The sequence below is a fragment of the Lepidochelys olivacea genome (genome assembly GCF_965140295.1).
Source record: "Lepidochelys olivacea isolate rLepOli2 genome assembly, chromosome: 2".
In the NCBI taxonomy this organism is placed as follows: Eukaryota; Metazoa; Chordata; order Testudines; family Cheloniidae; genus Lepidochelys; species Lepidochelys olivacea.
Window position 1 is genome coordinate 113,732,899 of NC_140412.1, and position 16,390 is coordinate 113,749,288.

The following is a 16,390-nucleotide window of genomic DNA, read 5'->3' on the forward strand; positions in this document are numbered from 1 at the left end:
CCCTGATTAGCCTGCCTTACTTGATTCTAGCACCTTCTTGATTGGCTGCAGATGTTCTAATCAGCCTGTCTTAATGGTCTCCAGAAGATTCCTGATTGTTCTGGAACCTTCCCTGTTACCTTACCCAGGGAAAAGGGACCTACTTAGCCTGGGGCTAATATATCTGCCTTCTATTACTCTCCCATAGCCATCTGGCCCGACCTTGTCACAGTATATGAATGTAAATAAAGATCCACAAAATGCAAAATTAATTCAGCCATATGCTTTTCCAGGGCATTCCAAAAGTGATAATTGACAGTGACTTGCTTGAGACCTCTCTTTCTTGAAATGAATTCCTACAATTGTTATCTGAAAAAAAAATCTATGAAAAATCAATGTAATTTAATTTAGTGTAGGACTTTACGAACCACAGAGAGCTTGATTTTCAGAGGTGCTGAGCACCTGCAGCTCTCACTGACTTCAGCTGGAATTCTAGGGATTTAACACCTCAGAAAATTACAGAATAGAAGTAGCATGAACAATGCTAAGGCAATGTGCCTCAGCCCTGAATTGTTAGGGATGAGCGTGTTAGTTCAGGCTCCTGGCTCATTCAGTCCTGGGCTTTTCTGTCCACACAGCCTACAAGGATATGAACTGGTGCCAGTTATAATGCTGAGTTTGAGATTTTCTCCTAAATTGCCTATGGAAAGAACTGAAACACAGGGATTAATAATAGAATAACCTGAGTATTCTATACTATTTGTGTTCACACTGCAGTGAATTAGCATCCTACAGTGTATGAGCTCTGAAACTGGAAATGCTGTTATACCCTTTCTGCTTTCCTTTTCCTTCTGGACACCAACACCATTTATTTTAGATACCAGAACAGTGAAATGCAAAATGACCAGCATGCTACACAAGCAAAATAAAAAAAGAGATTAAATATTGTTACAGAGATGACGCACAACTGCATACAAGCCTGTAATCTTGACGGGCATATCTCTTGAGTGGTGGGTTGATTGTGAATGCTGTTTGTGTGTGGCTACGTATTTGGTGTGTGCATGTTTGGGAAAAGAGGATGTCTATATGTTTTGGAAATCAGCACTGTCAATTGTTAATCTTAAAACAAACGAACAGAAAAGTCCAACCTTGTTAGATGCTTGCTTAATTCATGAACCTCCATTTCAGTGCTTTTAAATTCGTTGAGCTCTTTTCGAATGGCTGCCTGCAAATGACAAAGAAACAAGTAAATATGCAAATAAAAGATCAAAATAAGCTCACTTTTTATTCAAAATGGTATATTTGATTAACAAACATGAAAGAGGCATTAAACGATGTTCTCGCAGGTAGAAGAGAAAGCATATACAAGGCTCTTTAAAATATTTCTTAAAAAAGAGAGATAAACCCGATCTAAAAATCACAGGAAGGCAAGAGCAGAAGAATGTTTCAGTGAGCTGTATCTATTAGAAGGAGAGGCTCTTTGTAAACAATGCTGACATAAGTCCTAGTTCTGGTCCCTCAAATAAATACCCCACAGTGGGTGCACATATATGTTGCAAAAGCAAAATTAACAAAAAGCCATATGGAACAGACGAATGGCTGCCAAACTTGGACTATGCCTGACCATAAGGGACAGAGCACCAGAGCTGAGTGCCTTTCACACAGAATGCCCTGCTGCTTATCCCTATTAAGTCAACCTCTGGGAGAGACAGCAAGACCATTACAGTCAAACAGAAATGCTGCAGCAGGGCATATAAACAAGAGATGCCAGCAGGGCCGTCCCTAGCCATTTTGGTGCCCTATGCAGCCCCCCACCCCCACGGGGGGGTGCTGTGTGGAGCCCCAGGCCTCCACGATAGGGGGGCTGGCCCCGGGCCTCTGCAGGGGGGGAGGAGCTTGGGGGGCAGAGGGGAAACCGCCCCCCAGCACTCACCGGCGGAGCGGAGTGGGCTGGGTTGCTCCACTTACCGCTGCTGGAGTCCTCAGGGGAGTGGGGGTGGGGCTGGGGCTGGGGTGGAGCAAGGGCTTTGGGGGAGGGGTGGAGTGGGGACAGGGCTGGGGCAGAGCAGGGCGGGGGCCATGTGGAAGAGGTGGAGCAGGGGCTGAAGCAGCACGCAGCTGCTTAGGGCACTCCAAATTTCCTGGTGCCCTACGCAGCTGCGTACTTTGCGTTTGGATAGGAATGGCCCTGGATGCCAGAACGCTGAATTGCAGCACCCACAGCAGACTGGAAGCCAGTGCAGGGCAAAAAGCATGAGTGCCAATTGCTCACATTGGTCTGTTGCTTAACAGGCAGATGGCCACATTCTGCACAAGCAGAAAATTCAGAGTGATCTGCAAGGGTGGTCCCATGTAGAGCACATAGCAGTTTCTGGAGTAGAAGTGCCAAAGGCATCGGCAACTGTGGCACAAGGAAACATTTTCAAAAGTTCCTAAATCCCACTGACTTTCAATGATGCTTGGCGATCCCGGAGCCCAACACATCTTACAGTTTGGATTGCTTCATTATTTATTTAAAACAATATTCTTTCTGCAAAAAGAACTTCTAGCAGGAGATAGCACTCAGCAAAGTACAGAAATAGCATCAAATCCTAAAATAGCTAGAGTAACTGGATAGTATTTCACCCAAATCACTAAAGTCTCAATCCTGCAACTTCCGTGGGTCAGGACTAGGCCCAGATTGAAGAATGTCTAGCCTCCAAGCAGTCTCATAGACATTAAGGTCAGAAGGGACCATTACGATCATCTAGTCCGACTTCCCGCACAACGCAGGCCACAGAATCTCACTCACCCACTCCTGCGATAAACCTCTCACCTACGTCTGAGCTATTGAAGTCCTCAAATCATGGTTTAAAGACTTCAAGGAGCAGAGAATCCCCCAGCAAGTGACCCGGGCCCCATGCTACAGAGGAAGGCGAAAAACCTCCAGGGCCTCTTCCAATCTGCCCTGGAGGAAAATTCCTTCCCGACCCCAAATATGGTGATCAGCAGAACCCCGAGCATATGGGCAAGATTCACCAGTCAGATACCCAGCAAAGAATTCTCTGTAGTAACTCAGATCCCACCCCATCTAACATCCCATCAGGCCTATTTACCATGAATATTTAAAAATCAATTAAATGCCAAAATCATGTTATCCCATCATACCATCTCCTCCATAAACGGATCAAGTTTAATCTTCAAGTCAGATAGGTCTTTTGCCCCCACTGCTTCCCTTGGAAGGCTATTCCAAAACTTCACTGCTCTGATGGTTAGAAACCTTCGTCTAATTTCAAGTCTAAACTTCTTGATGACCAATTCCTATCTATTTGTTCTTGTGTCCACATTGGTACTGAGCTTAAATAATTCCTCTCCCCCTCCGGTATTTATCCCTCTGATATATTTATAGAGAGCTGCTGATGGTCTAGCCCAAGATCGAAAAACCTTGAACTTTGACTTTTTTTTCCCATTGGTCTGATCAGTTTATGCTTCTACCTTACTGCCTGATTATGAAACCTTTTACTCATGTGAGTAATGCCACTGGTAAATGCTACTCATGGGAGGAAGGGGCTATCTCTAAGGAAATCTGCACTGGTATAACCCCCTAATACAGATAAATTACATCAGTGCAAAACAGGATGTGTGCCAGTGTGATTTATCCAAGAGCAAACTGCCTTCATCTGGACTAGAACCAACGCCAGGCATAAACAGACTGAGGCTATGTCTACACTAGCACTTTCGTCATTAAAACTTGTGGCTCAGGGGTGTGAAAAAACCCACCCCCCAAACGAGAATAGTTTGAAGGAGGAAAAGTGCCAGTGTGGACAGCACTTCGTCGGCAGGAGCCATGCTTCCGGCAACAACACTACCACCCCTCATTTATTTTGTGACCGGGAGAGCTCTCTCCCGGCGACAAAGAGCAGCTACACCGTACACATTACAATGGTGCGGCTGCAGTGACACAGCCGTGCCGTTGTAAGGTGCGCAGTGTAGACATAGCCTAACCATTGCTTAGGGCCCCGCGCAGCTTAAGGGGCCCCCAAAATATTCCTGCTGAGGGTCTCCAGTGGGCTACCACTGCCTCTGATTTAGACAAGCCCTAAGCCCAACTCTTTGCATGGGCTACAAAACTGGGCCCATTGTGCTCTTCAAATACAGCTTTGGTGTTTTATTTACTTTGGAAATGACTGTCAGGCTGTGCCTTATCTATCACTGAAAAGACTGACTGTTTATGCAGCAGCTCAAGGGCCTGCCCTCAGCAGACTGATTTGCGACCTAAGTGACTGTGAAGGGCCACACAGGCGGCTGACTCCCACAAGGTCTGAAATCTATTACCCCATGCATTCCTGATCTATTGGTGAGATTTTAACATGCCCTTTTTATTCCTCAGACCATTACAGTTGGTAAAGATGAAGTCAGACTGAACACAATTCCGCACATCCAGAACATGGAGAGCAAGATTAACTTGACAAACAGAAAATCCATTAGAAAAATATATTTTTGCAATAAATCTTCGCCCTGGCCTGTGAAGACAGAGAGTTACTGAATAGTTGCTGTGGAGGGGAATAGTCTTCAATAGGGGAGTTTTGGTTTTGTCAGAGCTGGTTTCAAATTGTTTTTCTATTTTTTGTTTAAATGGTGCAAATGGTGATGTGGAAAAGCAGGCATTGCAGATGCCAGCAATCAGGATATTTTCCACAGGACCTGACCTGAAGAAGGAAAAATAGATTAGTGCACTTTTTTTGCTCCCTTATACATGCAGAAGGAATGCCAAGCCTTGTTTCCTCTGTTTTGCTGGAGGTCTTGATCAGCGACCACAAGAACTCAGTGATACAGACTGGCTTTCTACATACACCATAAATAACGGTCCCAGCTGCATTTTTCTCCCATATTTACTTTATTTTCCTTTACTTTCTTTTTTAATACTGGTACTTAGCACTTTTATACTACTTTTCAGCCACAGATCTACAAACACTTTACAAAGCTGGACAAGCATTATTATCCCCATTTTATAGATGAGGAAAAATAAAGTACGGATTGGTTAAGTTACTTGACTAAGGGCCTGTCCACAAAGGAAAGTTATGTTAGTATAAGCCAAGATGTGAATTGAAACTGATATAGTTATCTCCACATAATGCCCAGGATGGACAGTCTTATTCTGGAATAAGTAAGCCTTGTTTCGGTTTGGTTTTCATTGCTTTGGAAGGGATTAAAGTTAAACTGAAGAAAGCCACTCTAGAATCAGATTGTCCCCCTGGGTAGTTATACTAATATAACTATATTGGTTTAGCTATACTGGTGGTAACTGCTAACACATGCCTGTGTAGACCAGCCTTAGTTGCACAGTAAGTCAGCTGTAGGGCCAGGAATAGAAATCAGGGCTCCCAGTCTTATTTCCTGTCCACTGGACTACACAGCCTGGTGGTAACATGCTGGGTTGACACAGTTCCACATTAAAAAAATGTAGACCCTGATTTTCATTACACTACGGACCCTTTAAATCACACTGGCAATGTAAAGGGGCCAAAGAGTGGATGTAACATTTCTCAGGCCCACAGTCTTGTTTGTCTTGAGAACTGCAATAAAAAGTTTAAATTTCTCTGTCTCACTTTGTGGACGCTATCACCTTGTCTCTGCTTGAGATAGACATTGCGCTCTACATAGTAGGACAAAGAAACATGCAGAAACAGCCTGAACTATGAATACAGTCCACCTTCTTTCTGCAACCTCAGTGTGACTTATAGAATGTCAGGGCATTAAGCCCTTTGCTGCTAGTTCCCACCACAGACTCAACGTGGTGGTAGAATATTGGCACAACTGATGTGCCAAACTCCACTAACACTCAAAAGAAGGTGCACTTGATACAGAGAACTGCTTTTCTCAATATATATGACACACAAGACAATAATTAGGTGGTTAAAAAACCTTTGGGGAGCAGGAAAGAACATAAGAACAGCCATACTGGGTCAGACCAATGGTCCATCTAGCCCAGTATCCTGTCTTTGACAGTGGCCAATGCCAGATTCTTCAAAGGGAATGAACAGAATAGGGCAATCTTCAGGTGATCCAAAATCATGTTCTATCCCTCCTGCCTTAAGATAAAGATACTGGGTAAAATTTCCAAAAGCAAACAGGACCGGCTCTAGGTTTTTTGCTGCCCCAAGCAAAAAATTGGCCAAGCTCCGAGAGCACAATTGCCCAAGCAAAAAAAAAAAAAAAAAGGGCCGCCCCAAGCAGGTGCTTGCTTTGCTGGTGCCCAGAGCCGGTCCTGAAAGCAAATGAGTCCCAATGGCTTTCTATTGGACAGGTGCTTTTGACAATTTTATCCATTGACATTTTGCACCCAAGGATTAATTAATTATGCAACTACAGCTTTGGTGAGTGCCACTGAGGTACTGGTTCATTAATTCTGTCTCCCGGTATCATGCGCAACCTTGCTTGTAGGAGCGCCCCACCCATAAAGTGGTAGAATTACTCAGCGCAACCAACCGACACACACATGCACAAATACAAGGGCAGTCAGCAAGGTCTCTTCCTCACAGGGCCTGATTCCCCTCTCATGCTGATTTTACACCAGTGTAACTCCATTGATTTCACCGGAATTAGTCCTGGTTTACTGGGATTGGCAAATGAGGCTCAACATTTCCAACCAGAAAACAAAATAAATTAACATAAGCAGAAAAGGAACAGAAAACTCATCAGCTCCGAGTTCAACACAGCCCTGCAACCCTAGATGGTCAGTACCCTCCCAAAGGCATTTCACCCTCTACCTTCCAGCCAGCCGCTCTTAGGCCTTGTCTACATACAAAAGTCGTACTATTTTAACTATACAGGTATAGATAAAGCAGTACAATCCCTCTAGTGTTCATGCAGATATATGATGGGATAAAAGAGGTTACACCAGTATAGTTTATTCCTGTATAGGAAGGGGAATAAGTTATACTGATATAAAGCACCTTTGTATAGGTAGATCTGCATCCACACTAGGGAATGTTCTGGCATAACTATATTAATTACAATCACATTCCTAACCAGCATAGCTATGCAGATACAAAATCTGTGGGTAGACCAGGCATTCTAGCCTTTCCCCTGTACACCTTTGGAAGGAGACTGAATTGAGGGTAGGCCCTTGTTCGCAGTGTCATGTCACACCAGCATTACAGAACCTTGTGATCAATACACAGCTCCTATCCCATCCTAAGCTCACTGGGCTTACTTTGTCGGCGGCTGAGAGTCGCGTCCAGGGTTTGTCCGCCCTCCTGTCATAGTCCTGAGCATCTGCCACTTCCACGTAGTCACTGAAGCGGATGAGGATCTTTTTCTCACGCAGCTCTTCCACTGTGGGCCTTTGGCTCAGCTGCAGGTACAGGGGGAGAAAGGGCACCACAACTTAATTCCTCCCCACTCGCCAGTGGTATTCATTGAGTTATTTTACAGGCAGAATGATCATAATGATAGCAGGTCCCAATGGTAACACGGCCAGCTTCATTAGTTTTAATTATCTTCTGTATAGTCACTGGCTGGAAGACAAGCCACTGTTTTGCCTTCTGAATACCAGATATGAGGGGGCAAAAAAAGGCCCTAGAGTTAGAGTAGCTGGTTGCAGGAGGATCCCTCAGTGGCACAGAGTCGGCATAGCAACTTATATGCCATCCCCCCTACGGCTGGAGCAGGGGCAGTAGGTTGGGGAGGGAGTGTGGCTGGAACGTCCCTATGCTTCACTGATCCCTGGCTGCTGTTGATACCCAGCAGAAGTCAAGCTAATACCAGAGACTGGCCCAGTGCACAACAGGCACAGGAAGATCAGGAGAGCACAAAGGTGACTAGTCACCTTCACGCACCTCCTAGGGAGACCAGACGTCTGATATTATTGGCACTGTTGCAGTATAAGGGGCTTTGTCTGATATAGGCAACTATATTACCCCCCCTACCACTCCCCCCCCAAAAAAAGTGTCCCGATTTTTGACACTTGTTATTTGGTCACCCTAGCACCTCCCCACCCGCACACCCACTCCTGGGTTGTGATGTGTGCTCTTTTGCTGTACCGGAGGCTGCAGGCTGAGGAAGTGAGCCTGTCCCTTTCTGAATTATGATCTAAAGGTGACAAAGCGCCATTACTTACCATTGTAATACCTCATGGAAGGAAGGCAGGATGGCTTTTGCTCATTAAGCTTTTCACTTTATGCTTTAGTTTGATTTTTTGTCACAGCATATTGGATTTTTGAACAGATTATATGAGTACAAGCAAAAATGTTCAGGCACGTATTGCATCATGTCAAGAAACCATCTTCATTGTTCCAAAGCAATTTTTCTGAGTTCTGCAGAAATGTAGGCCAACCATGCTTAAAAACACAAATCAGAAATAATATGCCCATAGTCCACACATACTGTAGTCACGTACCCAAGGGCAGAATTTGGCTGTAAGGGATTTATTCTCTTTGAACGCACAGAATTGCCATTACTGTCAATTGGAATTATATGTACTTTTCTAAGGAAGAGACTATATATACATATTCGATGCAAACAGTTGCATTAATCCAGCATTATCGCTGAACAGTTAAACTCACAGTATGTAAGAAACTGCAAAAATTAAAGTTCCAATAGCAATTTTAACTTGGCCATGTTGCCCATATGATAAGCTTTATGGCACAAAATACATTCTATATTACCTCAGACCTTAGTCCATCCTGTGTTTTGCTGCACATTGGGCTACCCACATTTGCCATCCTTGCCTGTCAACTGCCCTTCTCTCCAAATCTTCCCATTTCATGTTGAGGTGCTTGATGTTGTTCAGAACTGTTCGTTATTCGCAGTCTTCCTCTCTTTCTTCTTGCGTTTTCTGGCTTCCATTCAAGGGTGGTATTCGGTAAGCGTTCTTTTTCCATTCTCAGCACATGTCCCAGCCACTGCTCTCTTCTTTTGTAGATTATCTGTGAGAGGGTGCCTTGTCCAGTAATTTTCCTGACTTCTTCATCCGTCTTCCTATCTCTATAGGTTATTCCCAATATTCTTCTCAGACATTTGTGATGAAATGCAACAAAATATGATGGAGGAGAACATGCCGGAAGAATGGACCCTCGGTATCATAATCAAGTTACCAAAGAAAGGTGATCTAAATAATTGTTCAAATTGGAGGGGAGTAACACTTCTATCTGTCACAGGAAAAGTATTAGCAGCAGTCCTCCTGAACAGAATGAAAGAAAAGATGGATGCCATCCTACGTGAACAACAATCTGGATGTAGACAAGGGAGATCGTGCACAGATGCTATTTTCTCCCTGAGACGGATTATTGAGACCACAGTTGAATTCCAAGGCAGTCTTGCCATCAATTTTGTGGACTTTCAAAAGGCATTAGACAGTGTAAATGGAGAAACAATGTGGAAAATTGTGAAACAATACGGAATTCCAACAAAATTAATCAACATTATGAAGGCATTCTACACCAACTCAAAATGCTGCATTAAAATGGAAAATGGATTGAGTAAGCCATTCAACATTTTATATACGTAACATATAATGCTACCCAATTAACTAGAAAAACAGAAATGGTAAATACTACAGATGTGCAACATAGCTGAGCTAATAGTGCTGGGATAATCTTAATTTTTGCATTTCTTAATTTTGATTAAAAGTTTCAAATAAGCCGAAGGGCAACATCTGCAAAAATGCTTAAGTGACTTAGGAGCCTAAGCCCCATATTCAAAACTGGCTGAGGCCCAGATCCTCAAAGGTATTTAGGCCGTCAACCAATACAAGTTAGGTGCCTAAATTTCTTTGAGGACCTGGGCTGCACATACCTCCCCGCCAAAATTCTAGTGACTTTCAATGAGCTTTAGGCTCCTAAGTGCCTAAATTGTTTTTGAAAATCACTTAGATAGTTTGAAAATTTACCCTTTGTGATTTCTGTGCAACTCCAATGGTGCACTAAGAGTTTTTCCTCAATGTTACATTTCCTAAGCTTTTTAAAGAAACAAAGATTAAAAAAAGCCCATACTTAATGATGATACCATTTCAATGGTGACAATTAGGCTTTGGTGTTCACACATCGCTGAGGTGAATGGGGCAAATTCCTATGTTTGCTGCTGCTACTGTACGGATGAAAATAATTTTCTGCAAGGCTGATTTAACAGGGAAGAAGCTGATTGCAGAATATTGCTGATGCAGCCAAAATTTCTTATTACAACAGAAAAAAGAAAGATTACTATTTGCAGAATATTGCTGATGCAGCTGAAATTGCAGAGATCCTAAAAGCAGCTGTTCTCTCTCACACCATGTTTTGATATGAAGTCAGAGTTTTATGGGAGGATTTTGTGGTGTGTATTTCACTAAAACAATTACAATCATTTTTGCGCAAACTGTACTAACAGTGGCCTGAGAACAGTAGCTACTGCCTATGCCCAATCCCACGCTCAGGAAAAACAGCAGACACTGAGCATGCTGGGTTGGGCGGGGAAAATGCACATTGTGATGTCAAAGCGGGGCTTTGTTAAACTCTGCTAATAACATCGCAAGCCATCTTGTTTTTTGAAAACAAGAGTGCACCTTAGCTTGTACAATATTTTTTGCTACTTTTGTGAACTATTTGTTCCAGGCAATAATACAAAGCTATCTTTGGGATACACAGTACTTTGTCAGTCAAGCTGAAAAGAGAAATGTGTATAAAGTACAACTGTCTCTGTGCTTCTCTCCACACTACAGAGATAACCAACAACCAATAAGGTTGGCTGAAACATGATTATGTTATAAACACACTCTGTCGTTACTTAGCAGGGCAGAAAAAGCAAAACCACCACCTGCAAAACATGGTAAGGAGCCATTTATAGGCTATATCAGGGTTAATGCATGGTTCTCAAACATGGTTTTTTTCTGTCCTCAAAAGCAAGGAAAACAAAACATGTTTGGGCTGTAACTGTGGTTATTTTTATCTCATAGATGGTCCTTCTCTCTGTGTATTACAGCTCACATCAAATATAATTGTGAATTATGTGTTAGGGGTTCCGTGCATGTGAAAATAATAGAGAAACAAATGCTGTCAACCCTGTTAACATTACAACGTTGCTGTTCAGGCAGCTCTGCAGCAGGTTAAACATGATTATTTCTCCTCTAAATTTTTATCTAACCCGCAAATGAGCCACTAAGAAAATCCCCAAACCACCCCTACATTTAAATAATATCACGGCAGGAACGAAAAGCAAGGACGTTCAAAGATAAGTTTGACACTCCATCTTTTATTTGAGTCAACATGCCTCTTTTCCCTACGACATGAATTAAGGAAGTGTCAGTGTGTCTCTTCATTTCTGAGCTCTTGTCAGTTCATGACAGATCTTGGTCGTTATTCAAAAGTAGAGATTTTTTCTTTGGTATTTAATGCCCTATTTATATAGTAGGGGATGACATTTGATCAAAAGATGAAAGCCTGTCAACTAAAAGCAGTTTTTAAAAGATGGATTCAAAGGAAACACGGAAGTCAATTTTTTCAGATTTTGACTGATAAATTACTGCAGTCCTTTTGGGGTGAGGGAAGGCTTTTTTTATACACTTGTTTTTCTTTCATAGCTCCTTGCCCTTTTAACCTGATTTAATATTTGGGCGATGTTGCCATACTAAATTATTTGCTTATTTTCCCTGCAGGAGGCAGACACGAGGATGCCGTTTGATGCACCATGGCATACAGTGCCAAGCTAGTGCGTGGGTATATGGGTGGGTGGTGCTTCTCACATGTCAAGGAGGCACAGGTGCCAAGCGGCTTCAATGCCATGGAATTTTGAAGTTTATTTCATTAAGGTGTGTTAGCTCAAAATTGCAACAAAGGCTTGAACAGCTTAGGAGTAGGGCCTGTACGTGCTATGGTTAATACAAAGAATATTGATAATTATACATACACACATATAGATAATTTTTATAATAAAAATCATATTTACACACACTAAATACTCAGTACGTTAAACCAAATAAGGATCTGATAATAATAAATAAAATAAGAGACTACTACAAAGAACGTGTGTGCTTTAGATAGACTGCAATAAATAAGGCGGTTATTTACATAGTTAACATACTGATCTGTTAGCAATTCGTTTTCGTTCTATTTCGATTAAGTCCTGTTATTTACAGTCTCTCTTAGGGCCCAATACTGCACAGGATGAGCACCTCTTGTACCCTGCTAAGCATCCTCAGCTCCCAGTGGGTCTGATTCTCTAAGGTGCAGAGAACCCTCAAATCCTACTGATCTCAGTGGCAGTTCAGGATGCTCAGTACTTTGCAGGGCTGGGTCCTTAAGCAGAAAAACAGTATATACCACTTCAGCATTTGTTCTTGGCAAGGACATTCAGGTTATTTGCTTTGAGACCTTTGCTGGGAATTTAGTTTATATCTCCTGAGCTACAGTATCTTGGGTCAAAAGTAACTACTTAGTGGACAACTAATAAAACGGATGACTGCCTCCTCATAATGGTCAGGTGGGATACGTCACCATTATAAAAAAAGTGAAACTTGCTTCAAGCATTCAGTCAAGAGCCTGACACAACTGGTTGCTTAATGAAGGTGGTCTACTCATAAAGATGGAGAAGAATTGTACCCAGTGGATGAAGCCCTGGCTTCATCAAGTCAATGAATGTTTTGCTACAGACTTTAATGAAGCTAAGCTCTCTCCCAGTGTGCTTAGGGATGCTTTGGGGCAGTGTTTTAGGACGGGAAGTTTCCTAAAAAAGCTGGTGTTCACTAGCACAGGTTTCACTGTCAATATCTGGAATGAGCATGTTTTAAGCAGAGGGAATTCTCGTTGCTCCCATTTGTGATGGCAATGAGATATGCATGTATCTTTTCCTCCTTCTGGGTGTATACAGGGGGGGGCCTGTGTGTGAATATTGGGGAGTTGGGGAATGTAATCCCTTGGGCTGGATATTGGTCTCACATTAGGGAAATCAGGAGGAACGCCCCTGAAGTCAATAGAGTTCCATCAGTGTAAATGAGATCAGAACCAGCCCTCTGTATGGAAGGGGGGACGGGGCGGGGGAAGAAGGGGATTTCTTTCAGTGTTGTCAGGAACACTGGAGATAAAACAGCAGCTAATTGCAACCTTTGGTAACAACCCCGTTTGCAAGCTAAAACAAAATAAAAGTGCTGTCTCCTCAGGTTGGCAAACCAAACCACCAATCCCCTGTATAGCAGAGAATAACATCGTGTTCAGCAATCTGTCCTAGGGATGTTACTAGGTATGCAACTAAATGCTGAACTTGCTCTGTATTTCTAGTGTAACAGCAGCTGAGGGCTTGGCTATACAAGGAATTCATGGGGAAGTCAGTGCGAAATAGCAAGGATGTGAATTTAAAGTGCAATAGCTATTCTGCACTAGCTCCCCATGTGTACACTCTTACTCTGCACTAAGAGTGCCTTTGTGGGGTTTAGCTTAATCCACTTCCAAAGTGGATAAACCAATATCAACCAAGGAATTGTTAGTGCGGAGTAAGTGTGCTCACATGGGAAGCTAGTGCAGAATAGCTCTTCTGTACTAGCTATTATGGGCTTTTCCCCACAGGCGACAAGCCCTAAGATGTTGCTGTAGCCCGTCACTTAATCATTATCTCCTTAGGGTTCTATGGAAGTTCTAATGGGGTGTTTACTCTCACATTATCCACCCCAGTTTCCATCAAAATTCATGCACCGCTAACAGACGATAAATTCCTTGCAGCGTTTCCCGATGACCCAGAACCTCCAAAGGAAGGTTACTCACCTGTAATCAGAATTCTTCAAGATGGACTCTGCAGGGTCACACACTTTGGATATACCAGTGGAACAGGTCATACTGGGGTAGCTTCTAGTAGCAGTGTCTGTTGGAGTGCCCCCTTCCTCGTGGCTCTGAATGGTTGGGGGGCAGGGCTATACCGTGGGTGCACGGTGTGCCAATCACCCCAGTTCTTTTCATTACCCCCCTCAGGTACAAAACTAAAATTAGGATTCTGAGGAAGACGGGGAGGTGGGCAGGGGAGTGCGAATGTGCAGAGTCCATCTTGAAGAACTCCTGTTACAGATGAGTGAACTTCGTTCTTCAAGTGGTCTCTGCACATCTGGGGAGTTTGTCAAGCAGCATTATTCTCTCTGGCTGGTGCGATGAGCTGGCTTGCTTAAAAAAGAGACTGTCATATGGCGTTACCAAATTGTGGACTTTACTTCTTCTTGCTCTTTGAACAGCAGCCACCATCCTGGATGTATCTGGCAGGATGGGAACCCGCAGGATGCAACTGGTATAGCTTATCTGATTTTTTTAAAATTGTCTGTCCAGATGATGGATTAGCCAGGTATTTACTGCAGACACTAATAAACCATCTTGAGCTGGCAGGCTAATCTTACTCCTAGAAAGTGATCCCAGAACTCTGAAACCAGGCATGCCATTTCTAAATTTACAAAAGAGAGGGTTTAGAAAAACGGCAGGGCAAGGGGCACCCCTCTTGGACCCTGGTTTCTTTGCTGTCGTTAATTCTGACACATCAGATCCTTAGTTAAAAAAAACAAGAAAAGAAAAGAATAATGTAAAACAAATTAAAATCTAATTGAAGGCTGCTGCACAGGGAATGATCCAAAGACCTGGCAAGGCTCCTGGTCCATCTGCTACCATGGTTGGAAGGAACGAAGGCAGTTTGTGTGCCAGGCCCTGACATTTGGAGCTGCAAGGGGAGGAGCGGGGGCCAGGAGAGTGCTCCCCAATGGGCACTGCTAACAGAAGATTCTGCTCGTTCAAGATGCACTGTCAGTTCATTCCAAGAGTGGGAATGTGCAGAGGCCACCTGACGAAGAACATGTAGTTTTGGCCCCATTTTCAGTAAGACGCTGCAAGGAAGGCTGAGGCATGACAGCTGGGCAATGTATTCACACTCTCCAGGGCCAAGAAAGCCTGCACAGTGATGAGCGCTATGTAAATAACTAGATAGAGATGTATGTATATAGTGAAATCCACAAGCTGGAATTAGTCTGCCAGGACAACACAGGCAAAAAACCAGTTTACAAAACCAAACTGAACTTTCTGTGGGTTAGGCTATCAGCATTTGAGCCATACAGGAAACAACTGTTGCATTTTAAGTTGCCATAGGAAAGGAGGAGGCACAAACAATCTGTACAGACTCCCCAACAACCCCTGTGATGTTCATCTGCAGCCTCTGCTCTCTTCCCTCACCATCCTGAAACTCCTTGATGCTTCCTGCTGACACACTCTCTCTCCCTGTCTCTCCAGTGCTTCGCTTACTCGAAAGTTTTTGATCCATCTACAGTGCCCTCAGACCATTGATCCATTCTTAAGGACTTCCACACACTCCTTAGGAATGCGTTACTCTGTCCCTGATCTGGATCTAGGTCTGCGAGAGATTTATTTCAGGTTTTAGATTTACAGTAAATCTAAGTTGCTCTTTGAATAGCACTGAGAATTTCTGTGTAATGAAGCTTGTGAAATCATCAACGGCTCCTTTCCAATCCTTTCTGGGCTGAGAAGTAGTCTCCATTTGGATGTCTGTATTAAAAACGTAACCTTTAACAGTTTGCCCACGGGGTAAAATCTCTTGTCCTTATAGTGCGTCATATTTCAATATATCATCATCATGCTGTTTCAAAAGGCCAGCCCTGAAGATTTTCAAGGACACTGTCAGTGGTGCTCGCAGCCACACACATATTATGCACAGTGCATAGCACTGGCAGGGGTACCAGTTGGGCAGCAGGTTTGCCCAGAGGTATGGCGGGGGGGAAGGGGCAGTTTGTCTTTGGCCTCCCATTTAAGAGGGGGGCCCCCAAATCAAATGGTGTTGCAACCTGGCATGTGAGGTCACAACGCCATGCAGGTTTGGCTCAGTGGCTCCTGGATGGAATGGCTGCTGGGCAAACCTGAGAGTGATTGTGACCCTGTATGCCAATTTGCAATGCCCAGAGCCAGGAACCGGGCTCAGCCCAGGAACCGGGCTCAGCCCCCTGGGATAGGTGTCCAGCCATTGCAGTGTGAGCGTGGTTCACGTGAAGAATTTCTGGAGGTGCCCCTGGACACCAAAGAGGAACTGTTCCACTGAAGACAGGATGGTCTCACAAAACCAGATGGGTAACAATTTGTGTTGTTTAATGTTCTTACAGTTAAGAGACTTTAGAATGGAAACTACAGAAGCGTCTTTCCCTGTTGTTATTAGACATACAATGCTACTTGAATAAAGCTCTGCATATATTTCTTCACCTTGAATTTGCTGTGTGTGTGTGCGTGTGCATTAAATACCACCCGGAAACAGGCAGGTATAGTGGACTAAACATTTGGAAAGACCAGTTAGCTTTGTCCACGATCTCAGGTTTAACATTCCTTGCTAATTAGACTCCAGTACAGCTGGGCAGAGAGAACCTGCCATGGTACTCAAGATGCAGAGACATATCTGGGCCATATTCATGAAAGTGAGAGCTTGGGGAATAATT

At 43.5% G+C, this 16,390-nt stretch overlaps 1 protein-coding gene across 8 annotated transcripts in view; it reads right to left on the bottom strand.

Annotated features, from left to right (window-relative positions):
- PHACTR1 (phosphatase and actin regulator 1) overlaps positions 1–16,390 on the bottom strand; it is a 430,561-nt gene that overhangs the window by 8,124 nt on the left and 406,047 nt on the right. For all 8 annotated transcript variants that reach the window (XM_084619601.1, XM_084619600.1, XM_084619598.1 and 5 more), the window contains 2 exons: positions 7,175–7,315; positions 1,128–1,204 (listed from right to left, as the gene is read on the bottom strand). In XM_084619601.1, coding sequence (XP_084475727.1) covers positions 1,128–1,204; positions 7,175–7,315 — 218 coding nt within the window. The remainder of the gene's footprint in view (positions 1–1,127; positions 1,205–7,174; positions 7,316–16,390) is intronic.